General features: G+C 35.3%; 1 protein-coding gene across 3 annotated transcripts; it reads right to left on the bottom strand.

Moving 5' to 3' along the window:
• Positions 1-635: 635 nt before the first annotated feature.
• LOC127843570 (uncharacterized) lies at positions 636-26409 on the bottom strand. Of its 3 annotated transcripts, XM_052373237.1 has the most exons (18): positions 26258-26409; positions 23733-23771; positions 19858-20057; positions 17970-18163; positions 15509-15538; positions 12850-12966; positions 11169-11325; positions 10186-10464; positions 8409-9666; positions 7866-7985; positions 7194-7559; positions 6826-6908; positions 5567-5643; positions 4965-5086; positions 4760-4851; positions 3804-3878; positions 3559-3629; positions 636-2728 (listed from the first exon to the last, which is right to left on the bottom strand). In XM_052373237.1, the coding sequence occupies exons 1-18, from the start codon at positions 26333-26335 to the stop codon at positions 2577-2579; spliced, it is 3510 nt and encodes a 1169-aa protein (XP_052229197.1). In that variant the 5' UTR covers positions 26336-26409; the 3' UTR covers positions 636-2576. The 3 variants fall into 3 exon arrangements, with proteins under 3 accessions (XP_052229197.1, XP_052229198.1, XP_052229199.1); XM_052373238.1 differs by lacking the exon at positions 15509-15538; XM_052373239.1 differs by lacking the exon at positions 23733-23771.
• Between the last annotated feature and the right edge of the window lie 1583 nt (positions 26410-27992).

The following is a 27992-nucleotide window of genomic DNA, read 5'->3' as shown; positions in this document are numbered from 1 at the left end:
ATTGAATTTTAGTCGCCATTATCATTCGTTCAATTGAACGCCATCAAATGATGACGTCAATATATCACTCATTCCATACAATAATTAAACCAAATCAAGAACATGATCAAGAGATAAGCTTGACCTTTGGTTGTATTAACACTTTTTTTCTCTGCAAAACGGTAAATGAGAAGAAATGAGTAAGGGTCTGGAAATGAAGTACAAGTAAAGCAACACTAGAACGTTTTCAAAGAGTAACTTGCGAGAGAATATCTTATTATCGTTGACGTTTTAATTAGTTTCCCAGCCGTTATTCTGTTTCCAAATTTAAGAGCATCATGAAGTTAGATTGGTAATGTCTTTACCATTTGTTTGTAAAATATGCTGTGCTAAAATCATTTCTGTTTATTTGATATTATATGATGTTAATTATGACTGTACATCATTTAGACCTTTTAACAGAGACATAGATAACATCTACATCTCTGCTTTTAACAAGCCCTAATTTATAATCTAATGTTTATTTTAAAGATGCACTTTTATTAGTGCATATACGTGCAAGGTGTTTGAATCCGTCGCTACTGATGCAGACAATTATTTCAACTACAGTAGGGAAATTCAAATTATACCAGCAAGTAACTAATACATAAAACACATGTTATTCCATATTTTATTTTTATGTCCCAATCTACTGTAAGCTAGATAATTGAAAAACCCTATAAAGCATAAATTAATCCGTATCATATGTCTAATGTTCGTATAAATGCATGTTCATTTAATCCTGAAAACTTTAGATAAAATAAAAATACATGCTCACAAAAGACAATACCTTTTACACAAACGGATAACAAAATCAACCAGATAAATTGTATGAAATGTAAATAAATTTATAATATCACAACATCTATGATTAATAACTTAAACACTACTCATTATAATAATGAATGATAATGACATCCTTCAAAGATTCTCATAACAACAACAAAGTGAAGCTAAATAAATACAAAGAAGAAAAACAATGTTATATTTTGGGCTGAAATTTTAAGGTCAAACAGTAAGCAAGTCAGCAAAAACAGTAGCTGAAAGCAACAGCTAATTGCCTTATACTTCTGCTGTTGACAAATACAAATACAAGCCTTGCAATAACACGGATTTGGGAATAAAGGTACACAAGTATTGTTACTTTTGTATGACACAGGAGTATTGTAATCTTTATAGCCCATCAGACTATGACAAGAGCAAAATGTATAGTCTGAAAGGTATTTTACAGCCTGCTGCTTGGACTATATGTTTTTGGGAGACTGTGTGAATAAGTGCAGAGAGCTGAAATGGGGAATTGCATTGCATTTTGCATTTATGGTATAAACAAAGAGAAATAACTTAAGTGCCTGGCCAGATTTGACTGGTTATTGAACTTGGCCCTAATTTAATGCCAACAACTGTGTGTTTGTTGAAGATTAAATAAAAACTGTAGGAGTTAGAGAGAGGAAACAATAAATTACGCCATTGTGGTGAAAAAAAAACTTACATATTTTGTCAGAGGATCAGGTATTCTCAAGACAGGTTACAAAATGGCGATTTTAACAAAACTGTTATAAATTCAAAAATGAATGTACACATAATGTTTTAAAAAGCAAAATAACATTTCTGACTAACAAAAATGACTAACAATAACCTGGAAAATACTTTCGAGTGCAAACATAATGTTAATCACTTAAAATGTTAAATAGTACAGACTTCATGGTGCGTGGGTTGCAGATCGGCTTCCAGAGGTCCCAGGTGCAAATCCTGGGAAGGCAATATTTTGCACTCAAGTTTTTTCTTGCTATTATATTTAGTCAATTCTTCAAAACTTCATAGGTTTGTTTGTAAACATATTTAATGACATTTTTCAAAAATACAAAAATGTGTGAATTAGTCCCTTTAACTAATTAAGTGTTCAATAAATGGTCCTAACACTGAGTGACAACTTTATAACTGAATATTGGTTGGAACTTTATAACTGAATATAGGATGGAACTTTTTAACTGAATATCGGATGGAACTTTATAACTGAATATTGGATGGAACTTTTTAACTGAATATCGGATGGAACTTTATAACTGAATATTTGATGGAACTTTATAACTGAGTATTGGATGAATATGAACAAAACCAAATTAGAGATTAAAGAATGAATTTTAATCACTAACCCTATTCTGTGTTTAAAATAAATATATTTTCAAATGCTTTCACCTTCAAAATCAGACAAAAGTGTAATGCCGTGCTCTCGTAAAGAATGACATTGACAAGAAAAAATATTGCACTATAACTTGTTTCAAAACTGAAATGGTGACTAACAAGATTAGAAATGATGGACAGAAGGAGATCTTTTTACTCCATTGTTTATCAAATCTGCATCATCAACACATTTACAACACACTAACATTCCATTGCTTTCCATACCTTTACATACTGTATCTTTCTCATGCAGTTTTGTCTCTACATTGCTTAAGACTTCTAACCTAATCCTTGACAATATACCATAATCTACTGTTTGATCTAGGGTTATAAAATCCTTGATCCATTTATTTTTCACCAACTGGTCAAACTTGGATTCATAAAGTAGTCTTGCTTCTCCTCATTTTCTTTCCTCCCTTTTTACCCTTCCTTTTCTTAAGTTTCTTTTTCTGCTCTTCAGTTAAGGAGGCCAGATATGCACGTCGTTTCTCTACCTTCTCTTTGAGGAACATGATTTCATTGGCTCGTGCTACAATTTTTGAAACAGTAATAGTATCAGCCTCTTTCTGGGAAAACTGGGCTTAATGCATTAATATATGCGTAAAATGTTGTCTCAAATTAGCCTCTGCAGTCAGCACAGGCTAATCAGGTATGACACTTTTTATATGGTATTTTTCTTGTAAAGGAGGTCTAATCATGACTGACACTTTACGCACATGCATAAAGCTTAGTTTTCCCAGAACGAGGCTGGTACTATTGTCATACTATTCAAAATCACTATTCAGGAAGTACAAGTTAAGCACTTATTTCCAAAAATTTTCAATAATGCTCTTGTTGTGATTTTTAAAGTCCGTATAATATTGTGTATTCACTCTGTGATCTCTGAGTTCTGAATAGCGATTTTTATGCAAATATTTTATTTTTATCTTTAAAGCTGTTTGTACATTTTTTTTGTCATAATTGTCATTTGCTACTGTCTTAATCTCCAAATAATGTTATTGATATATTTGTGCCCTCTAATTTCCCTATCATGTTCTTTATGCACTTTGTGCTCCCTAATTTCCCAGTTACATTCATTTGATACATTTTATTTATGCATCTGTTCCCAATTGTGCTCCTTATACATTTATTTGTAATGCATGTGTGCAAAGTATCGTCCCAGATTAGACTGTGCAGGCAACACAAGCTAATCAGGGACGACACTTTCTGCCTTAACAGAAAATCAAGTCTTTGCAGACACTTTCACACTTGCATTAAGCTCAGTTTCCCAAGAGTGGGGCTTGTATGAACCAATTGACACGCATAGCATATGTGATAGCAAAACTTGGAGTGTTGAGTAAGCAAGGACTGTGAGCCTACCCAAGTTCTTTTCAGCTCTCTGCAGCTGCTTGTACTCCTCTGGAAGCCACGTCTTTGGGTGACTTAGAAGACTGTAATAATTTCATATCAGTTAGTACATTAAGCAGTAGGTTTTTTCAAAGCTTTGGTGACAAAATCTGCTTTAATGTCTACATTTTAACCAGTGTTTTGAGGAAAAAGCATTGAAAAAGCTGATGAAAATATTAATCAATTGAATAGCGGCAACTCCAACAATATAATCTTACGTCAATGAAGGCTTTCTGGGCAGGTCAGCAGATATCTGGTAATACTTGGTCCTCCCTGATGGAGGGTACAGGGCCCTGGAATACAGCGGTATCAACTATTGAAAACAGGGCTTAATGAATGTGTGCAAAGTGTTGTTCCTGATTAGCCTGTGCAGTCCCCACAAGATAATCAGGGAAGACACTTTCTGCCTAGACTGGATTTTCTTTCAGAAGAGACCTCCTTTAAACCAAAGATTTTGTGCGGACAGGCTTATCTTGGATGGCAATTTATGCACATATTTGAAGACACATATTCCCAGAGTGAGGTTTTAATGGAACTAACAATATCTGGTGAATATCACTGTTTGAACTAACAATATCTGGTGAATACCACTGTTTGCAAAAATGAAACAATATGATAAAGGAGGGCAGAACATTTTCAAAAGGCCAGGAACAAAAGGCAGGAGAGCGATGCTATAAAGTGGAAGTGTAAAGGGCCATTCTATTCCGCTTTATTTAAATCCCAGAGTTAACACACATCATTCAACTTATCATGATGTTGCTATCGTTTACCTGACCCTTACGCATTAATTTATAAGAACTTACTGTATAACAAAACATTAATGAGATTCCACTGATAAAACGGGGCTTGATGCATATACGTAAAGTGTCGTTCTAGATAAGCCTGTGCATTCTGCATAGGCTGATCAGGGACTGGATTTTCATTTAGTTGAGATTTCCTTGAAACGAAAAATACCATGAAAGCGGAAAGTGACAAACATGTTTAGCTTGTGCAAACTGCACAGGCTTATTGGGACGGCACTTTACAGACATTCATTCAGCCCGGTTTTCTCAGAGCGCGTCTCATTTCTATAGAAGCGATTGAATGAATGTATAAATGTCAAAAGGAAGCTGTCTGAGCATGACATGTTCATGTTATACTTGTGAACATAGATCAATGTTATGTTCAGTGCTACCTCTGCAGAGTGGCAGCAGACACATTGACTCCTTTCTCAGCCAGTTTTCTCTCAAGTTCCTGACATGCAATGTCTTCCTCCGTCTCCTCCTCCTGACAGAAATAGAGCATTTATATTTATACATATATTTATATATGTTTTTATTCAAATAATCGTATAATGTCTGTATGCTTTACAAATATCATCATGACCAATAAACACTTACAAAGCATGGAGTGTTGCTAGTGATGATGACTGGTTTGGTGAGGGTGACCTTGAGTTTCCCTGACGACGGTCTCTTGGCTCGTAAGCCTGCTGAGCCAGTCCGGGCGTATGATGCGTAGTGCCCTGAGGGTGGAGAAAACAGACATCAGACAGGTACTGACATGTGCAGTTGGTCGAGAGAAAATTATAATGAGCCTCATTCTTTGAAAACTGGGCTTAATGCATGTGCATAAAGTGTTGTCCCAAATAAGCCTGTGCAGTCCACACAGGCTAATCAAGGATGACACTTTCCACCTTAAAAGGATTGTGGCTGAGAAGAGACTTCCTTTAAACAAACAGTACAATCAAAAAAGAAAAAGACAAGGTCGAGTTGTTCTATAAATTTAGTATTTGTTAATGATAACCATGGATGATTTTTAATCGTACATAGCTTTGGTTATCGCTGGTCAATTTATCACTGTCCAAAATTAAAACAAAATTTTAACTAGTGCGACAAATAGTAGCATCAATATTGACGATAAGGCTACAATATGACACAGTGATGAACAGACTACAGCCCATCAGTCAAAGTCTTAAATATTTTTTCTATGAATATAAACCTACTATCATTTTTTGCAGCAGAAGTCGACATTGGTCGCTTTTCAACCGGCGTGGTCACTTTCCTAGAATGGCCTTGACAGCTGAAACATTCATTACAGGGTACAAGACAATGACAGCTATCAAACATTCATTGCAGGGTACAAGACAGCTATCAAACATTCATTACAGGGTACAAGTCAGCTATAAAACATTTATGACAGGGTACAGAACAGCTATCAAACATTCAGTACAGGGTACAAGTCAGCTATAAAACATTCATGCCAGGGTACAAGGTAGCTATCAAACATTCAGTACAGGGTACAAAACACCTATCAAAAATTCATGAAAGGGTACAAGACAGCTATCAAACATTCAGAACTGGTTATAGCACAGCTATCAAACATTCAGTACAGGGTACAAAACACCTATCAAACATTCATGACAGGGTACAAGTCAGCTATCAAACATTCATGCCAGGGTACAAGGTAGCTATCAAACATTCAGTACAGGGTACAAAACACCTTTCAAAAAATCATGAAAGGGTACAAGACAGCTATCAAACATTCAGAACTGGTTATAGCACAGCTATCAAACATTCAGTACAGGGTACAAAACACCTATCAAACATTCATGACAGGGTACAAGTCAGCTATCAAACATTCAGTACTGGTTATAGCACAGCTATCAAACATTCAGTACAGGGTACAAAACACCTATCAAACATTCATGACAGGGTACAAGTCAGCTATCAAACATTTATGACAGGGTACAGAACAGCTATCAAACATTCATGACAGGGTACACATCAGCTATAAAACATTAATGCCAGGGTACAAGGTAGCTATCAAACATTCAGTACAGGGTACAAAACACCTATTAAACATTCATGACAGGGTACAAGTCAGCTATCAAACATTTATGACAGGGTACAGGTCAGCTATAAAACATTCAGTACAGGGTACAAAACACCTATCAAACATTCATGACAGGGTACAAGACAGCTTTCAAACATTCAGTACAGGGTACAAAACAGACAGTATAGGTATCAGATAGCATTTGATAAGAACAACTGTTACTACAGTTGTTTGAAGTTATATACTGTAAACATGTATTTACACACATTTGTTTGCCCCCAAATCTGGTTTAAAAAACTTATTGTGAGTTTTACATTGCTATAAAATAGAAATTTTAACTGTACTTACAGGATTTTGATTACAACTTGATACCAATTGGTTTAAGAACTTGGAACAATAACTAAGATTCATGTTATAGTGAGTACATACGTGTCAATTGAACCGACATGTGCAGACATTGGGCGAGGTTTTCGCTTCATTGGTTCGGGTGTAGGGTCAGGAACCTCAACATTCTGAATCGATAAAATATTAGGGATTTAGTTGTGTAGAATATAAGCATGCTCATTATTCAGCATAGCATTAGCCATAAATTTGGAAATAAATATCAGGCATGACTTAATGGTAAGCAAGACAGCAAAATCAACTCGAAGGTGTAGTTCAGAGATTTATGAAAACTATCAATCAATTTCAATACTTCAAAAACTTAATTATTTGAACTAATGAAAATCATATGGTCTTAAAAAAACATTATTATGGGACAAACAAGAAAGATAAGAGTGTGCAGTGCTTGTAGTTACCTCATTTTTCTCCTCTTCATCCACCAGTGTTTTGGTTCTGTCCAGCAGATTGTCTATGACCCTCTCCCTCTCCTCCTCTCTCTGTGACACCTTCTTACTGACTGACGTCTGCCGCAGGTAGTCACTTTGACCGGATATGGACAGTGTCTCAGCCCGACCGGAATGCTGGTCTTCTGATGTTGTCTCAACTGAACCAGACTGCACGTCTCCAGATGTTGACCTTGTCTTAACTGGACTAGACAACTGCTCCCCAGCTGAAAACCTTGCCTGCTTCTCCCGGCGCTCTTGTAGCAGCCTGTCTTTCACCTGCTTGTTTTTGAGCGATGCTGAGACTGGTCTACGAGACACTGGGGCAGATGTGGGCCTCTTAAACAGGGAAGGAACAGTATCAAGAAGGTAGCCAGGTGCACGCCATGAAGTTTTTTATTGATAGTTATGGCAAAAATGTTTGAATGAATTTTAGCTGTTTTATTTGTTAGCATTTGATTCCTTTTAATTTTTAGATGTGATTTATGAGTCATATTTTATTATTCATCTGCTTCAGTTTTGCATTTCAATTTTTATTAAGTTTATCTCATTTGGCACAATAAGTGTACTAATGTCTAAGGATTGTGTTGCTTTGGACATTTGTGTTAGCGCATTTAAAGATTTTAAAATCATATTATATGATACCTTTGGTTTATTTTCTGTGCCCTCTCTTGGTGAAAGGTCAGTTTCCATGGCAACAAACCCTAGCCTTGACCCTGGTCTGTCATGACCTTCACCTTCTGTGGGCTTCTTGGGTACTGGAGGCTGGCAAGCACATTTTGTGGGCTATTTATATATTCTACATGTACTTTTATTTAGTGTTATTATCTTGTTCTCCAACTAACAAAGTGTAGCATGAAAATACCATGACCAATCATATCATAACTTATCAAATATTAATAATGTAAAAACAATTATCTATAGTACATCACTGTTATTTTTAAAACAATTTCAAAGTATGTTTTTAATTTATATTAGGTTCTTCAGTTAACAAAATATTTAATTTTTAATAGGCTATTTTAAATTATTGCTGATTCAAACCTCTCCCTCTGATTGAGATTCTATTGTTCACATGTACTGAAAAAATAATAAGTGCAAGTATAAAGCTGTACTGTCAAAGCCATTGTTCAAAATGTGTGAGAAAAAAAGTTAAAAACAATATAAAACTACAACTGGTGTAATGCTAACCTTTGCACTAGAAGGTCTTCTAGCTGGTTTTCTAGAGTTCCATTCATGATTCAAAGTAACTGATTTTTCCATTTCTTTACTAATGACAACATGTGGATCAATAGCACATTTGACTGCTATCTCTTTAGGTTCCATTTCATCAAATTCTATTGTTTTTGTAGTCTTGATAACTGTACCACTTGATATGTTTTGTTCCTCTCCTCTCAGATCTGTGTCAGCATGAGATAAACTTGAATGTCTTGAAATTTCGTAGTAGTTTTTCTCAGGATCTGATTTGTACACAGTTGGAGCACTAACTAAATTAGTTGCAGAAGTTTCATTGGAGTGCTGCTTTAACAACTGTTTATTTGCAACTTTATACTGATTTTTGGCCTTCTTCTCAAGTACTGATTTAAGAAATGCATTTGAATCACTTTCATCCATGGACAGTGCTTCCATCATGGTTAAAACATCATCCCTTGTTTTTCTAACTTTCTTTTTGTCACCTTTGTGTTTTTCCTCTACTTTGGGTTCTATTTCCCCATAGTCAACAGTTACTGTAGTTATGGGTTTTGCTGAGCGGTTCAATGGTGCAGATCTAGGCCTGTTCTGCATTGGCTGCTTATTTTGGCCCAGTCCATTTGTTGCAGTCAGATGGTGAACACCACTCTTTTTTAAGTTACTTTGGACACGATTTGCGTCACTGAGTGGTGAGCATTGCTTACCAGAAGGAGGTCTAGGCTGAATGCTTGGTTTGGACTTTGGTGAAAGATTTTCTCTCTCAGAGAATTCTGCTTTACCTGTGCTCAACACTGGTTCAATCCTGTTTTTGATTTCAATAAGATCCACAAAATTGTCAGGTTTATGGTGGCCCTGTTTCTTTTTGCTGTGATGGAGGTCCTCCACTTTTCTGCCCATGTTCCTTGGTGTGATGTTCACTGTAGTCACATCCTCGTTGAATTTGACCCCTGACCTTTCATGTCGACCTTTGTCAGGATTATAATATTTTGCCTTCTTGTCAAATTGTAACCCATTCTCATGTATGATCTCACTTACAAGCTCCTCTGCTTTTTTCTTGCTAGTATTTTCATCCAAGGAAGGACTTTCCTTTCCAGTTGAATAATGATTGCTGTCTGGTTCATTCTGATTGGATGCCTGTTGAATGTGGGTGGAGCTATTCACTGCAGACTGATTCTGATTGGCTTGGAGATTCCTGTTTGCAGCTATGATACTCTGAAGGTCAAACTGCTGGGAAACTGATTCTGCTTCAGCCAATAATCTTAAAAATAAATAACACAACAGTGTCAAAAGTATTTTTTGCAAATGAAACACCAAACATCTGACCATCAAGATTATGATTTTTTATTTAGTTTTTGTTCAAAGTGTAATGCATCCAAACTAAAAATACTTTCCTTGTGCATGGATAAAATGTTGTAAAGCTTACATTAAAATGCCTGTGCTAATTACTCCAAGAAAAACATAAAAAACAATGCTAAACTAACTTTGTATTTCAGCTTCTCTATTGGAAAATGAGAGAAAATGGGGCTCAATGCATATGCGTATAGTGTCATCCCAGATTAGCCTGTGCAGTCCACACAGGCTAATCAGGAAAGACATTTTCTGTCTAAACTTGACTTTTGCTAAGAAAATACTTCATTTAAACAAAAAATACTACTAAAGCGGAAAATGTCGTCCCTCATAAACCTAAGCAGACTGGGAGGACATTTAATGCACATGAATGAATCCAGATTTTCCCAGAGACAGGCCCAGTTCAAGTACACAGAGGTTGTTCACCTACCTTTCAGTGTCCACCTCATCAATCTCATCATAATCATCATCAGCAGTGGGCAGTTCCAGTCTCAAAGACTCCCGCTGATTGGCTGTCTGTTGACTGGCGGCGTGGCCAGGGGTGGTGTGCTCATTGTGATTGACATATTGATCTGCTAGATTAACAGGTGAAGCTGGAAGAAACAGGTCCTCATCATCAGAGCTTTCATACAAGTCTGCATCATTTTCTGCGTGGTCAGTGGAGGTCTTGTAAGGGTCACCAATGTACAGCTCAAATATTCTCTTGGTTCTGAAATATCATTTCACAATTCTGGTCATTCTATTGACAATATATGTCATGTAAAATAAACTATATGTTTAAACATTGTTTGATAAGTTGTAAATGTTAAATATTTTTGATTATAATGTTTTTACTAGTGAACATATAGTGAGCACATGTATGCAATTGCCTGCAACATTATATTTGAATACTAGTCTACATAGAATTTATATTCTGTAATTTATTAGATTATAAAATAAAACATACTGTATGTAGGCAATACTGACTTTGAAAACCCATATATTGCCTTTTTAATATTCAAACCAAGAGTGACTAAATAAATAATAATAAGTCTAAAGTTTGAACACTGACTGCCTACTAGGATACAACATTGAGAACATGCGTACACACTGACTACTCACTTTTCAAGTGGTTCTGGTGAGGAGGGCTCAGGTGTACACACTGACTACTCACTTTTCAAGTGGTTCTGGTGAGGAGGGCTCAGGTGTACACACTGACTACTCACTTTTCAAGTGGTTCTGGTGAGGAGGGCTCAGGCGTACACACTGACTACTCACTTTTCAAGTGGTTCTGGTGAGGAGGGCTCAGGTGTACACACTGACTACTCACTTTTCAAGTGGTTCTGGTGAGGAGGGCTCAGGCGTACACACTGACTACTCACTTTTCAAGTGGTTCTGGTGAGGAGGGCTCAGGCGTACACACTGACTACTCACTTTTCAAGTGGTTCTGGTGAGGAGGGCTCAGGTGTGCCATGTGGGGCTGGGGGCACCTCGTGATTGAAGGCTGTGATAGAGGGTCCGCCCATATGACCTTGACCTTGCTCACCATGAAGGTCATCTTCTAATGGCAGCTCCATGGTCCAGCTCTTGCCTGGGAATTTTAAAGCAATTTCTTACATACAGTGCAGATGTTTTAAATCATGCTGTTCCATAGAAGAAGATTTTAACAGTTATTTACCGGTACTATGTAAGACTATATAAATCATGTTATCCCTGGGACATGACCTTTAATCTTACATACAGCGCATTTGTTTTAAATCATGCTGTTCCATAGAAGAAGATTTTAACAGTTATTTACCGGTACTATGTAAGACTATATAAATCATGTCATCTCTGGGACATGACCAGTTTTGATCACAGCGGTATGATTTGAACCAACTACAGAGGAACACCAGATGATGATGCACACCAAATATTAAAGCAGTGACCCCTGTGGCTTTAGAAAAGAAGATTTTCGAAGTTTTCATTTATTAAATCTATTTTTTGCTCTTGTGATCTTCATATGTAATTGACCAGATCAATTTAAACAAGGACTGTTTGTAAAACATGCATGCCCCCCATATGGGCTCTCCGTTGTAGTGACAGCCATTGTGTGAATATGTTTTTTGTCACTGTGACCTTGACCTTTGACCTAGTGACCTGAAAATCAATAGGGGTCATCTGCCAGTCATGATCAATGTACCTATGAAGTTTCATGATCCTAGCCATAAGAGTTCTTGAGTTATCGTCCGGACACCATTTTACTATTTCGGGTCATCGTGACCTTGACCTTTGACCTAGTGACCTGAAAATCAATAGGGGTCATCTGCGAGTCATGATCAATCTACCTATCAAGTTTCATGATCCTAGGCCAAAGCGTTCTTGAGTTATCATCCGGAAACCATTTTACTATTTCGGGTCACTGTGACCATGACCTTTGACCTAGTGACCTGAAAATCAATAGGGGTCATCTGCGAGTCATGATCAATCTACCTATCAACTTTCATGATCCTAGGCCTAAGCGTTCTTGAGTTATCATCCGGCAACCATTTTACTATTTCGGGTCACCGTGACCTTGACCTTTGACCTAGTGACCTAAAAATCAATAGGGGTCATCTGCGAGTCATGATCAATCTCGACAGACCGACAGACCGACCGACCGACCGACATGAGCAAAGCAATATACCCCCTCTTCTTCGAAGGGGGGCATAACAACTACCTATGATTATTCCTGTGAAGTTCTGTTAAAATCTGTCAAGGAGTAAGGGAGAAGTCTTTAGAAAAAAAAATTAACACACAAACTCATTTACCCACTTACAGACGACCAACATTCTGGTATCTTAAAAGCTCCTGATGAGCACGTGCTCAGGTGAGCTAAAAATTGATATTGCAATCAGACCAATCATTTCAAGACCAATAAAGACCACTCCTGCCATGATAACCAATGTATTGTTTTACCATTTTGGGAATGGGCCCCAGCTATTGTTGTTTTTATTGTTAACAAATACGTTGAAAGATTGATAATAAGCGCTTTCAATATTATATTTTCTAAGATTCAACTAATACACACTTGGATATTTTTGGTGAAATTTGGAAGTGAGCTGTCTTTGTTAAATAAACCACACTGATAACTTACCATCCAGTGGTCTGTCCGGGTATTTGAGCCCTGCTGGGGGTCCCACCCAGCCCAGCCCATGACTCTGGGGCACACCCTTGGGAGGCCGACCATTCGGGTCATACTTCGCTCCTTTCACTAAAATCAACACAGCAAATAATTCTACAGGTATTATACATGTATGAACCAGGTAACATGTCAAGTTAAGCATTTCAAATGGCATCTGAATTCATTTTTACTAGGGATGGCAAAATTATTTGAATATTCGATTGAATGGTCAGTATTCATATAACAGAATTGATATTCGCATATTCGCTTTTTTTTTCAAACGTTATTGCCCTAATATTTAATGACCTGCGAGCCGCTTACTAATTGGCACCCGAAATCATTTGGGATTAACATGTTTGATGTGACATTCTTCGTGTAAAACTGATAACACGGTCCGTATCAGCGTTGACTGCGCAATGCAATATACACACTCTAAGAATGGCCCTGAACTCTTGTTTGCCAATGAGTTGTCAAGTAACGGCTTCAATTGACTGGCAAATAATCATTAAGTTTCTGTGATCACAGTATTAACAGCCATTTATATGTGTGAATTACTCAAATTGCGCATTGCAATATACACACTCTAAGAAAGGGCCCGTACTGTTGTTTTTCAATTAGGTGCCAATTAAGGGCTTCAATTGACTGGCGAATAATAATTTAGTTTCTGTGATCTCAGTTTGAACAGACATTAAAATAGGTGAATTACTTAAATTTAACAAATGATATAAATTCAAAAAGTAAGTTTTTGGTAGAAAACTTCAGAACAATTATTTGTGATAAGGGATGATAATTTACGATACTGAAGCATAAATCGCATTTAAAAGATGCTGTCACCACCGAAAAGCTTTGTCATGTACTTTGCATGCCTTATTGATACATGTATGTTTCTTTATATTAACGTACATGCTATCGTAACTTTCAAATTTCAAATAAAAATATAATTATATGACATGATGTTTTTCCTTCTAATTGTGCCCAATTACAATATCGGTCATAGTATTAGCCTACATCGATACAATTATTCGATAGCAACGTAAATAAACAGCCTCGTATTCAGCAAACAGATATAACTGACCATTGTTTTAATGGAAGTTAACACAGAACAAGTCTCACTATTTTCTGATATATTTCGCTTAATAGGCTTTTTCAAAGTTTGTTTTTTACAATTTAGCTACATTTTCTTTCTATTTCTCAACACAACATTTTTATATTCAATTGTATTTCTGTGTTAATTTATATTTAATATCCCTTCTGGATACGAAACTGAGTAATAAAAATTAAATCAATCCAGCCGTTTTATGCAAATATTCAAATATTTGATTGAATGGATTTGCAAATATTCAAATACCAATATAGATATTTGATGCCATCCCTAATTTTTACTAAAGCTCTACTTCAACTGTGTATGTTGATTTCTAAATGCATCTTTTCATATGGATTTCTGCAATTTCGTTGGTATATTTGGCAATTTTACATGAATGTCAGATATTCAAATAATGTCACTGACTCTTGCATTAAGTAGTCAACATATTGCAGAGATGTTGGTAATTCTTTCTGAAGTCTTGGAAATGAAGAGCTTAGGATTATTGCAATTTCTACATGAAAGAGTTCTCATATAATAATTGCCCATTTAATAATTGTGTTTCGTTATTAAAAGAGTATTCATATATATATTCATATAAAGAATAGCCACCATACTTGTTAAGAATAATTTCTGTTCGTTATCTTATTCAAAATAATTTTATTTCTAGGCTGTTAACAGTTCTCTCCTAACAGCTTTTCCAAAGAGCATGCAAATAAATAAATAAACAAGAAACATGTAACATACACTAAATTAACCCCCCCCCCACCCCAACAAATGTTCGGACACAGACAAATCCACTAAATATTCTAATAGACAACTAGAGGACCATGGGCCCTATGGTGCTCACCCGAGACCAAAAGGAACTTGAATCTCCTGAAAAAGTGACAATTGAGTCAGGAAGATTTTTGAGCTGACATAACCCAGTTTCAATATCAACCGAGATTCAATTGGGACATATGTGCTGACCAAGCTTCACGAAGACTGGCCAATAAATGTGGCCTCTGGAGTGTTCAAAAGGTAAATGTTTATCGATGGACGACAGACAAAAGGTGATCATAAAAGCACATCATGAGCACTTTGTGCTAAAGTGAGCTAAAAAGACAAAGAGTAATAATTTAGCTCACATTGGTTGCAGTCAAAATGTCTTTCTTAACTTTTATCTTCAAAATAAAATCATTCTGCTGCAAAAATTTGAGAAAATCAGGAAAGCATTTAGAGGAGTTGAAACATAATTTTGGGAGTACATATTCCATTGTAAAAAATGTGGATCAAGGTCATTCAACTGTGAAATAATGCGAGAGATCCACCTAGAGGCTAAAGAGGAATTGAAAATACAAGCTTGTGTAAGGACGTAGAGAGGATGCCTGTACAGGCGGACGGACAGACATGTGCGATGTTTAATGTCCATCGCTGTGCGGAGGAATACAAAGATCACAAAAAGCAAATACTATTAAATGAAAATTACACTGACAACAGCACAGTGTAATGATTTCAAGGTAACTTTCACATAGCATGCAAGAATGATTGACTGTATAACTTGAAACTTACCAATGATATATTTCCTTCTCTGTTTAGTTGCTAGTTTATAGTGAAACATGAGCATATTAGTCTCTGTCCTAAAGCTTTGAATTCGAGGTACACATAGTTTTATTTTTCATGGCTGACATATTGATAACAAAGCAGTAATATACAGTTAGTATGGTCAGGCAGAAAAATGTGCCACCGCTGATAATTAATCTATAAAAACTGTTGCATGTGAAACCAATTCCACATAACACAATATATTGATACTATTTTTGCACACTGTAATCATGTTGCTAAGAGGAAACAACTTTAATTAATACTAGTTAATATTTCAAAAATGTGTTAATAATATATAAGTGATTTAAAATATGCTTAAAACATGGGAAAACTGTGTTCAATAATTTCTTTTAAATGTAAAATTGTCTTAGATGTAAAATTTATTTACTAACTTCTTAAGAAAATGTGTGTCAACAAACATATAAAACACATCCCTGACTACAAATATAACCACAGTTACTAAAAAACACTAGAATGTTTACAGAATGTATACCTATAGACACATTACACATAAGCACTACATTTCTTATAATTAAATTGTTAAGAAGCACCACCTTAGGACTGGATTCAACTTAAACCATGGTATCTTCTTGTCTCAAGTGAAATTCTCTATCTGGACCATCCAACTAAGAGGCCATAAATTACACCCACTTCACACAAATAGTAAACTAAACCTGAATATTAAAATATGCCCTCACAAGTACTCCATACCTCCACCTTTCAACATTTAACTTAACATAAAGTCATAAAGATTTGAAACTTATGACACTCTGCAGCTGTAAATTTCAATAATTTCACCAATCTTTCATCAGGGTATTAGCCTTGTCATCATGCCATGGGACATTTGGTAGACATTGGGCATCACAATTTGATTACATGATTTAAATGAATACCTGCAGTTCACCTTTATTTAGATATTTTCTTAATTAAGACCATCAGCTAGCTGTTTTCATGAACACTGTGTATTGGACAAACAAAGGTGCATACAGACACTTGAAACTATTAAAATTAAATCATATCACTATTTGTCAATAAACTAAAAGCTAGTACAATTATGAAAAAGGAAAAAGAAAATACCCCACTTGACCCAGATTAAAACTATGCCTAGATATTTTTTAGATAAACATTCTGAACAAGATTCTTCCAATCATAATGGTGGCTAAGAAAAACAAGGTTCACAAAAGCTCACTTTGTGCCTGTGGTGAGCTTAAAATAGCTGTCTATTTTCTTGATACATAAGCATTTTTCTTGATACATAGGCAAATTCATATCTTTACTAGTCCATTCACCCATGGCCATTCACAAGTTTGAGTTACATGCAACAAAAAATCCATCTGCATAATTAGACATGGGCAAGAGCTAGAATGTATCAATCTATTTAATAATAAAGATATATCATAGCCAAATCCATTCATTACCCATTGAATAATTAAATTAACAGAACAGCCTCAACTACCAGCAGGAGATCAAATCAAATTTAACCCATCTTAAGCAATATCCTAACACATATCCACTCTACAACACAGCTGTTTTGCAGAGACAGGTGAAAACACAGGAGATACTTATTGGTCGACTCCTTTCTACCATCTTGATTTTAAATTTCAAATGAAAATAACAGACCAAAGTAGTATAGAAGTCAGGTCAAGCAACTCAACTGTACCTCGCTCTGGGAAAATGGGGCTTAATGCATGAGTCCCAGATTAACATGTACAGTACGCATAGGCTTATCAGGGAGGACACTCTCTGCTTTTGTAGTAGTTTTCGTTTTAAGGAAGTCTCTTCTAAGTAAAAATTAAGCTTCTGCAGAAAGTGTCATCCCTGATTAGCCTGTGTGGATTGCAAAAAAAAGGCTAAACTGGGACAACACTTAACCTCGTTTTACCAAAGCGAGGCTCAATTTGTTATAGTGCAAGTAACAAAGACTAACACATACAGGTCAACTGATACACAAAACCAATGGTCATTTAGAGATTTAGACCTTTAATATAATACAATAGTTAATGGAGAGTATTAAGGGGGTTGAGGTAGTTTTGTATTCAGAATATTTAAACCCATTTCCCATTTAATTGGCTTTTATTGGATACTGGGATATTTAACTGCATGTTTCCATAAGCAATATACTATTCTGAAAATTTCCAAAAATGATGCAAAACTAATTGCATCAATTTATAGAAGTGTAAAGCATTTGTGAACTTAGTTAAGAATTAATAGAAATAAGAACATTATAAGCTAAAATGCTAAAATAATTTAATTAACAGTCATCTAAGATGCTTCAAGATATCTGGCTGGTTAATAAACTTAGTTGAGATTGTATGCCCACACACATAATCACAAAATTTCACTATCGGATTTAAACAATTATTTAGCGAATATTGTTTTCATGGATGCCTGCCGCCAGGAGTTTTACATAATTTATTACATAACTTACCACCAAATAAGTTTTCTGACACAATCCCATCTTCCACGGTTGCCTTGGCACTCTGGGGCCGTGGCCTCTTCCCGCTCGGTGGGCGGAGTCTGCCATTACTATATTTAGCACTGGCTGGTCGCAAAGGCTTGGGCAGGGCTGGTGTAGCAGACGTATACTGGTTGATAAGTTCGGGCACAGAATGGTTGCTTCCCCTGGATTGACAATCAGATATGTTGTTCTTCATTGTGGAGGTAATTGAAACACGCAAGAACAAAGAGTAAATATAAACCTGAGTGGCCATATGTAGTAAGAAAGAGTAAATATAAACCTGATGGCAATATTGTAGTAAGAAAGAGTAAATATAAACCTAAGTTGCCACATGTACATGTAGCTGAATAGTAGATATATTTAATTATCTAATGCACATATATTCTTGGTGAATAACAAAGTATCAAACAGTTTTGTACAAGTTAGAAGTTAGCATTTATAGCAAAGTTAATACCAATAAAGAAACAGAAATGTGTCTAAAAAATTTCACCATGGTAAATTTACTCACATTTACAATTTCTAAACCGTGCAAACGATAACAAAAGGTAAACAAAGTGAAGTATGGTCAACTTTCTTCATTTTAAGACAGCATGTTATGAAATATATATGAGCTGCGCTCTGGGAAAATGATGGTTAATGCATGTTTGTCAAGTGTCCGTCCAGACTATGATGGTTAATGCATGTGTGTCAAGTGTCCTTCCAGACTATGATGGTTAATGCATGTGTGTCAAGTGTCCTTCCAGACTATGATGGTTAATGCATGTGTGTCAAGTGTCCTTCCAGACTATGATGGTTAATGCATGTGTGTCAAGTGTCCTTCCAGACTATGATGGTTAATGCATGTGTGTCAAGTGTCCTTCCAGACTATGATGGTTAATGCATGTGTGTCAAGTGTCCTTCCAGACTATGATGGTTAATGCATGTGTGTCAAGTGTCCTTCCAGACTATGATGGTTAATGCATGTGTGTCAAGTGTCCTTCCAGACTATGATGGTTAATGCATGTGTGTCAAGTGTCCTTCCAGACTATGATGGTTAATGCATGTGTGTCAAGTGTCCTTCCAGACTATGATGGTTAATGCATGTGTGTCAAGTGTCCTTCCAGACTATGATGGTTAATGCATGTGTGTCAAGTGTCCGTCCAGACTATGATGGTTAATGCATGTGTGTCAAGTGTCCTTCCAGACTATGATGGTTAATGCATGTGTGTCAAGTGTCCTTCCAGACTATGATGGTTAATGCATGTGTGTCAAGTGTCCTTCCAGACTATGATGGTTAATGCATGTGTGTCAAGTGTCCTTCCAGACTATGATGGTTAATGCATGTGTGTCAAGTGTCCTTCCAGACTATGATGGTTAATGCATGTGTGTCAAGTGTCCTTCCAGACTATGATGGTTAATGCATGTGTGTCAAGTGTCCTTCCAGACTATGATGGTTAATGCATGTGTGTCAAGTGTCCTTCCAGACTATGATGGTTAATGCATGTGTGTCAAGTGTCCTTCCAGACAACTTGCCTATGCAGTCCACAGCAGGGAAGCCCATAGTATAATTGTTATTATATATATATATATATATATATCATAGTTTCTATGGTAGCATATATATAAAAATAAAAAAATAAATAAAAAATAATACTATGGGCTTCCCTGCTGTGATGCAGTCCTCCCAGGCTAATCAGGGACCACACTTTCAGCATAAACTGGATTTTCGCTAAGAAGAGATTTCCTTAATAATTCCATTTAACCGGAAAATATCATTTCTGATTAGCCTGTGCAAACTGCACACGCTAATCTATCACAACACTTTATAAACATGTATTAAACCCCATTTTCCTAGAAGGAAGCTCAAATGCATCATTACCATGCCTTCAAAGCCCTGCTTGAGTCACTATTATTGTTCAACTCCGGCCCAGTCCCCTCCCCTAAATTGACATCCTTGGGTTTCCTCTGTGAAAGGTTGGTGGCCTTCAGATCCTGGGGATCGGCCAAACCAAAGTTGTACACACTAGGTTTCACTTTGTCTAAATTTGCCAAGGTCACAGAAGCCGTGTTCAGCCAAATCTGAAAATTACACTAAATAATGTGAATATTTGAATTTGTTGGACTTTATGTTCATTTTATGTTATTCCAGACACAATTAAATAAGAAACAAAACACATTTACAGTTAAGCAGTCTATATTCATTATACTGATTCACTTATTTTATATTTTTAAATATTGCCTTGAGGTCATTCCATTGTTCTTTACTTTAAATTTAATATCGGACATTTGGCCGTCCAATACTAGGATTGTTTTTGTAATTTTATCAACAATTGACAGCACGCGCAAAGTGGGAATTAGGAAAAACACAACTGGCAATGTTTCAAGTAAGAACTGCTCATAATGTAAAGTATTGAACATACATGTACTTCCTTTTTGTCTTTGTTGGCAATAAAAACTCAAACCGTTGCTTATGAATGGGACAATGTAAAACAAAAGCTAATCAATGCATAATTACATTGTATAAACTGGGACATGGTTTGATGTATAGGTATTACAAAGTGTTCAATTATTATACATTTCAGTTGTTTTTATTACTGATAAATAACTAAACTTTAGCAACAAAGCACACACACATAAGCATATAATTAAAAGTAAGAAGCATGTGAAAATTTCCTTTAACAAGAATATCAGTGAAACTGATGGATGCTCCCCGATGATGCGCTTTGTCAATGTTTGTGTTAATAAACACCTAAAAAATCTATTATTAGCCTCGGTGACCTTGACCCAGTGACCTCAAACCTCATCAAAAGGTAGAGGTCCATGCAAGGTACCTACATGCCAAGTATGAAAGCGATTGGTAAAGTATTGAAGGCGCTATGAGAAACGGTAGCAAAAGTGTGGCGGAAGGAAGTCTATTATTAGCCTCGATGACCTTGACCTTAACCCCAGTGACCTCAAACCTCATCAAAAGGTAGAGGTCCATGCAAGGTACCTACATGCCAAATATGAAAGCAATTGGTAAAGTATAGAAGGCGCTATGAGAAATGGTAGCAAAAGTGTGACGGAAGGAAGTCTATTATTAGCATCGGTGACCTTGACCTTGACCCCAGTGACCTCAAACCTCATCAAAAGGTAGAGATCCATGCAAGGTACCTACATGCAAAATATGAATGCGATTGGTTAGGTATTGAATGCGCTATGAGAAACGGTAGCAAAAGTGTGATGGAAGTAAGGAAGTAAGGAAGGACATACTGGCAACTATATGCTCCGCCGAAATTTATTTCGGGGAGCATAATAAAAAAAGCAATAAACCACTCACACAGCTGGTATGAAGCAAAAAAACACTGTGCACTACAATACAATCAATACTTTTCATGAGAAACTACAGGTATGTATATAGCAAAACAACAAAAAATAAGGTTTTTTGTTTCACATACACGCCTGACCCCGGTTGGTACTAAAGACAAGATCAAGGTAAAGGTTGGGTGATATGGATTGAGAATTGTTCTGGAAAAACTGGATGCATTTGCATTTGCCAGACTTTTAGCTTACACTGGATTTTATATGAGAAGACAATTCATTTTAACAACAAAATTACATCAAATAGAAAAGTGTTGTTCCTGATATAAGCTAATCTGGGCTAACATTTTACACACATACCTATTTTCCCAGAACCCAGCTTGATTGTAAGCAACAACTGTATATTAAGTATAAAAATTTGCAACCAGCAATGTTGGTCGTATTTGAAACTTAAAAATCTACTCAAGCTGTCATGTAAGGATGGAAAGATAGACTTTCAAATGAATGGATACTTGAGTGAATGCTTCATTACTAACCCTAATGCCATTTTAGTCACCTAAGGGGACTAAATTAAATGCATAAGGGACTTTTTTCTTACAAATGCTTAGTATACTTATGTGACATTTTTAGACTTTTATTAATCTATTGGATTGTTCAAAAGGACAGATGCACTGACAGAAGAATCACTACAGGTATCTGCCTTACTGAATCAAGATGATGGGGACACAAACATTTGAGGCATTGCTTTATTGAATGTTACAGAAACTGGTGACAACACAAACCTGCATAACTAGCTAAGAGAAGGTGTAAACTACAGTATATAGCACAAAACGATGAAAACAAGAGGGCTTATAATGGCCCTGAAGCGCTCATCTGAGTTTGAGGTAAACCAATCATTGAACCTTGGTGACTGTTCGGACACACCTGACTTGGCTATCATCCAGATTGAGTCATAAATGTTGCCTCTATAGTGACAACGTTTTTCGAAGATTTATCATGTGACCTAGTATTCTGATGCATGTGACCCAGATTTTAACTCTGCCGAGATATTGTAAAGACTTTGATCATATGTTGTCTAGATTGAGTCATAAAAGGTAATAAAAGGCTTTTCTAAGATAAGACCTGGTGACCTAAATTTCTGAAACACATGACCCAAAATTAACCTACACTAAGATACTGTCAAGTTTAATCATGATTGAGTCATAAATGTGGCCTTTTCAGTGATAAAAAGGTTAGGATTTGACCTTATGACCTTCGTATGTACACATGTGACCCTGATTAAAACTCTGCCTTGATTTTCTCAAGATAAACATTCTGACTAATTTTCATCTAGATTGAATTAAAAATGTGGAATCCAAAGAGGCAACAAAGTTTTTCTAAGATTTCACCAGGTGACCTAGTTTTTGGGAAGTATGTAACCCACATTCAAACTCAGCCTTGATATTGCCAAAATAAACATTCTGACTAAGAATCCTAAATATTGCTTCTTCAGTGATAACAATGTTTTTTCTCTTATTCGACCTGGTGACCTAGTTTTTGGATGCACATCACCAGGATTCAAACTTGACCTATATATTGTCAAGGTTAACATACTGACCAAGTATCATCCAGATTGAGTCATAAAAGTGGCCTCTAGAGTGTAAACAAGGTTTTTACATATTTTACCAGGTGACTTTTTGATTATATGTGACCCAGATTTGATTTCAGCCTATTATATTTTCAAGGTAAACCTTGTGGGCAAGTTTTATAAAGATTTGGCACAAAATGTGTCCTATAGTGCAATAACAAGTTAAGAGTTGATGCCACACAACACACAACTGACGCCAAACATCAGGCGATAACAATAGCTCATCACGAGCACTTAGTGTTAAGGTGAGCTGAACAAATAAAAAATCGTTCACACTGCTAAATTCTTTTGTATATCTGGAAATGGTTGTTGTATATTGGCCAGGTAAAAAAGTATAATGAAGTAGATGATTTCAATATGCTAATATTCATGAAGGTAGTTGGTAATATTGTAAATGGGCATCTGTGTAGCATACAATATAAAAAAAAAAAATATTATTGTCAACCTCCAAGTTGTCAATTTAAATAACCTTTTGCCATATTAAAAAATGATTTTTTTAAAGGGCTGCCAGAATCTTTTGTCATAATAACATAATCCAAATTATTACAAAAATCAAGTATTCTATGAGTATATATCGGTGGAGTGGCTTGTGTTATATCTTATTACACAAGAGGCGGATCCTCAAGTGTGATATGGATAAGTACTAGCCACAAAACTGATTACATACTTACAACTTGCTTACATAGTACACTTTATAGTTTTGTTTTGTAAAGAGATCTTTTCATTTATTTAATATAAACACAGTGTATATACATATGTACACTGGAAAGGAGGTTGACAATACATATCTGGCACAAAACAAATGCTATAAACCTTAAGAAAATTACCTCTTTCTTTTCCTCTACATTCACACGCTTTAATTTCAACTAAATTTTAAAAACAAAAGACATTTAATGAACAGTTACACTCAAAGACAAGGAAATAAAGAAAACAAAAGATGTTGGAGGACAGTGCCCTTGACTTTTCTTGTTCTTGTAAGAGACACATAAACCTTGATTGTGAGTAGACAGTATTTTTCTATTATATATATTTACAATTTTTTGATGATTGTGGCAGCTTTTCATCGGATCATTTTACTTATTTTATATGAATCAGTCTTTTGCACATATGTGAAAAAAAATTGACACAGCAAAATTATCTACTATAATTTAATGTGTCCATCAAAGAATAAACATATTATTACATAGATACACAATACAATTCATTCTACAGACTTAATAACTGTAATTACTTAAAAATAAATAATTTTTTATCTTGTCCGAACATTTAGATACACAAAATATTTTTAAAGTACAGGTGTCCGAAATTGAAGAGACAAAAAATTAAGGTGTCCAAAAATTAAGAGAAACTTTCAAAATATTGCATGGATGATAGCATTCAGGTATGCAATGTTTATAGCGTCCATTGTATCAACAACTAATAGCATGTGCTTGTAAAATATTACACTGTATAGAATAAATTACTTTTATATATGTTTGCATTATATTTACAAATGCTGTTGGGTGAAACCAGTGTTTTATACTGGTACGTATGGTTATTTACCAAATATTGCAAATGTAATGGTCCATAGTCCTCAGGCATTCATCTGCAAGGTTTTATGACCTTAATCCGATCGTAAAAACGCATGATGGAAGTGCCATCAGATAAGCAAAATGGGGCTTAAATCTGGTAAAATAGCGCAGTAAAATACACTGTCCAAAAATTTAGAGTCATGAATTATGGAGGAAATCCTGTATGTCTGAAGTCACAAAATATAATAATTTTGACTGAAAAATGGGTTGTCCGAAAATTTAGAGTGTCTGAAAACTTTTAGTTATTATGCACATATTGATGAGTTTTGAACTTTCCTACTTTTTAGAAGGTCAATATTACACATGCATGTCAATTATGCAGGTAAAATTTAAGTAAAATGCATTTTCTGATCATCAAACCCAAAGTGCTGGGTCAAATGAAAGTATGCCACAAAGTTTTAACTAATGTTGCAATAGAGCAAATCTATACCACAATATGATATACCGTTTGAAAGTACCATGGTTTTATTGATATACTGGTAAAAGTGTTGCACCCCTAGTTCTGACTTCCATAACTTTAAATAAAGCTTTTTATGTTTTCTGACCTACCGCGTAAACGTCTAGTCACCACTTAGTCTTATTTATAAGACGCGCAAATAATTTAGAGATACTTTTTATATGGGCTAAATTCTTTGGAACGTCTTATGTGTTGGACACCAGAAAGTTTAAATTTTATCAATTTGCGTAAAATTGCAAAATAACATTACCAACTCATTCAATTTTAGTTCAGAAGTCCATTTTTACCTCAAATATTGTTGAATTGAAGTTAGAAAGGCATAAATTCTTCAGTAAAACTTCTGCTTAAATCGCAACAATATCACTGACCTCTTGCCATATTATGAAACAGATTTAAATATCAACCAATCAGAAGAAGGCATTACGGTGTAACATGTACGCGTAATTTTACTTAACATGAGCTTTTAACACCGACTTTTACCTAACTAGATCTAGTATGCTCGTCTTTGTCGTTTTAATAAGCATATGTTCAAAACAGATGTGGTGCAGTTTCTATTCACTCTTCTAAGTTTCAGCAACTTTTTATGCATGTCTTTTTCGCACCTCTGTCTGTGTTGTTTTATGTACTTACATTCTACGTTACAGAGGACAGTATACTGTACGATCTGTATCAATATTATTTATGTACAGTATAAAATTTATTCAATTTCTTCCACATTCAAACCAGATGCTTTACATCGAGGCCGTGTTATCGATTTATATCTACACAGCAAGCGAATCGAGAGATATTGAAAATTTGAATAGTGGTTGGATTTAAATTGCTCAGGCATGCAAAATTCAAAGTGTCATTACATAACTTTTACGGAACATTATCGAGAAATGAATTATCTACACAGGTATGTAAATATTATTGCTATCCGTTGATATTAAGTGTCTGATATCTGGGCTTGAATGTTGCGCACAAAATCCTTGCGCAACAATATAGACAAAGAAGGAAAAATGTCCACCATTGTTTGAATGCCCCACCGGTTGTACGCTCCAAATATAATAAATATATAAAGTAGCTTAATATTTGAGAGCGTCAACAAGTTGGACTAGTCACCACTATAAAACCTGTTTGCTGAATTTCTTTAGCTAAAGGAAGTATAACGACCACAATTTGGGTTTTACTCTATAAATCATATACATAGTCATACAGGACCACTTAAAGACTTTGAACAGGGCCTAACAATAAACATGTCATTGCAATGAATCCTTCATGATTGAAACTGAAAGAGTAATGTCGTGTGCAATTTATGTATGATCTTTGTGCGGATTCTAAATACCTTCTTGGTCACTGCCCTGATTTGATCGCATTCATCAACCGCTTCATCCTCAATAAAGGTGTCATAATGGAAATCCATTTTAGAATGCTAGATATTACGATTATTGTCATAAACTGCAATAAAAACTGTTTTGTCCGCCATGTTAGTTTACATTCGCTACCTACGAGCTACCGGGAAAGTTTATTTTTGATTGGTTTAAAATTCCCAAAATACTGGGTTTTTTCCTGTTTTGACTAATCAAAATCTATGTATTAAATCCGTTATTGCCATATTTGACACATGCGCGTTTCTAATGGTTATATGTAAACAATATGGCGGACTTGGGATGAAACTTATGTAGGTTTAGCTATGTTTGCTAAATAACTCATTTAACATAACATTGTTTCCCAGTGCGTGACATAAGTGAATCCAATAATACCAAAATGACAATTTTCTGCATAAAGCAAGGTTACATTAATGTAGTAGGATCATAAAAGTTATTCAACTTTTTGTTTGATTCACAAAGATAAGTTTTAACTTGCTATTTAATTTTGTAAAAACAAACTGTTTTTAACTTTGCCATAAAGTGATATTATGGGCATCTAACAGTTTATAGGTGTCTATTGCAACTGTTGTTTATTTTTGGTGTTTTCACTTCATATACACTTAAATTTGTTAATGCAGCATCAACATACTAAAACAGTATCCCGGAAATAGAAAAATAATGCATTTGAATATCAACCGTACTTCTGTTTGACAACTGGTCACGCATGAACAATGTGAACCTAAATTTAGTTTTAGTGCAGATTCGTTCATACGACACAAAGACACCATTTTGTTTTACGGATCATTTCGGCTTACAGGACTGGGTGGGTCACGTAAGATATATAATATAAACTATATTTTTTATAAACAACTGGTAGCAAGATGAGTTGCAGATAATTGGTCAGTAACCACATTTTAACTTACTCTTTTGACCTGTTAATTCTTTTCAGCTCAAGTCAACAGTGAAAAATGACCATAATATCACTTTAAAGCTTTTTTTGTTGAAACATGTAAACATGTATTTCAAATTTTTACATGTAATTTTAGTACACTTTAAACATACTTTTAAAGCGAATAAACACATAAAAACAATAATGATCTAGCATTATGTATTATTCAGCAAATATATTCATAGAAGTGTTAAAGTATGTCCCAAAATAAACATAAACAGGCAGTTTTTACACCTACAGCTATGCACCAAAAACACTCAATGTTGTCCATGAGACCAGATTGACTTGGGGTTGTTTACATGCTCCCATTAGAGATTATATCCAATGGAAATGGAACCAGAATTTGGAAAAGTTACTGGTTATAATGTTTATCATTTTTAGTATTATTTCTCTATATTTTATTCACAATTTTTGTGACCAAGAACAAACAGTACTCACAAAATTACTTTGAAACAAAAGTATTAAAATTCGAGTAATATTGCTGTTTAAGTGTTGTCGCAAAGTCTACAAAATTTGTCGGAATGGCAAAAAATGTGGCGAACAATTACAATATCTGACAAACTTGTGTGCTCTTTGACACAAAATTTACTATAACATAATTACTTCTGTCATTATAGCACATTTTCATGATATAAATGTCCTTCCAAATTCATATGGTAATTATGGAGTACATTGAGATGGTCATTTAAAATTTGGAAAGGATAAGAAAAATTTAATTATTTTGCCAACACTCTTCAAGTTTCATATTTTTCTAAATCTAT

Source organism: Dreissena polymorpha, chromosome 9, assembly GCF_020536995.1.
Source record: "Dreissena polymorpha isolate Duluth1 chromosome 9, UMN_Dpol_1.0, whole genome shotgun sequence".
NCBI classification, from domain to species: Eukaryota; Metazoa; Mollusca; class Bivalvia; order Myida; family Dreissenidae; genus Dreissena; species Dreissena polymorpha.
This window is presented reverse-complemented; position numbering and strand designations above follow the sequence as displayed.

Excerpts from the sequence above, each read along its gene's own strand:
- LOC127843570 (XM_052373237.1), bottom strand. The coding sequence starts at position 26,335 with ATGGATTTCCATTATGACACCTTTATTGAGGATGAAGCGGTTGATGAA. Across the intron at positions 7,986-8,408 it reads GAAGACCTTCTAGTGCAAAG|CCTCCAGTACCCAAGAAGCC; the intron begins GTTAGCATTACA and ends TGTGCTTGCCAG. Across the intron at positions 5,087-5,566 it reads TTCTGCTGCAAAAAATGATA|GGCACTACGCATCATACGCC; the intron begins GTAGGTTTATAT and ends CTCCACCCTCAG.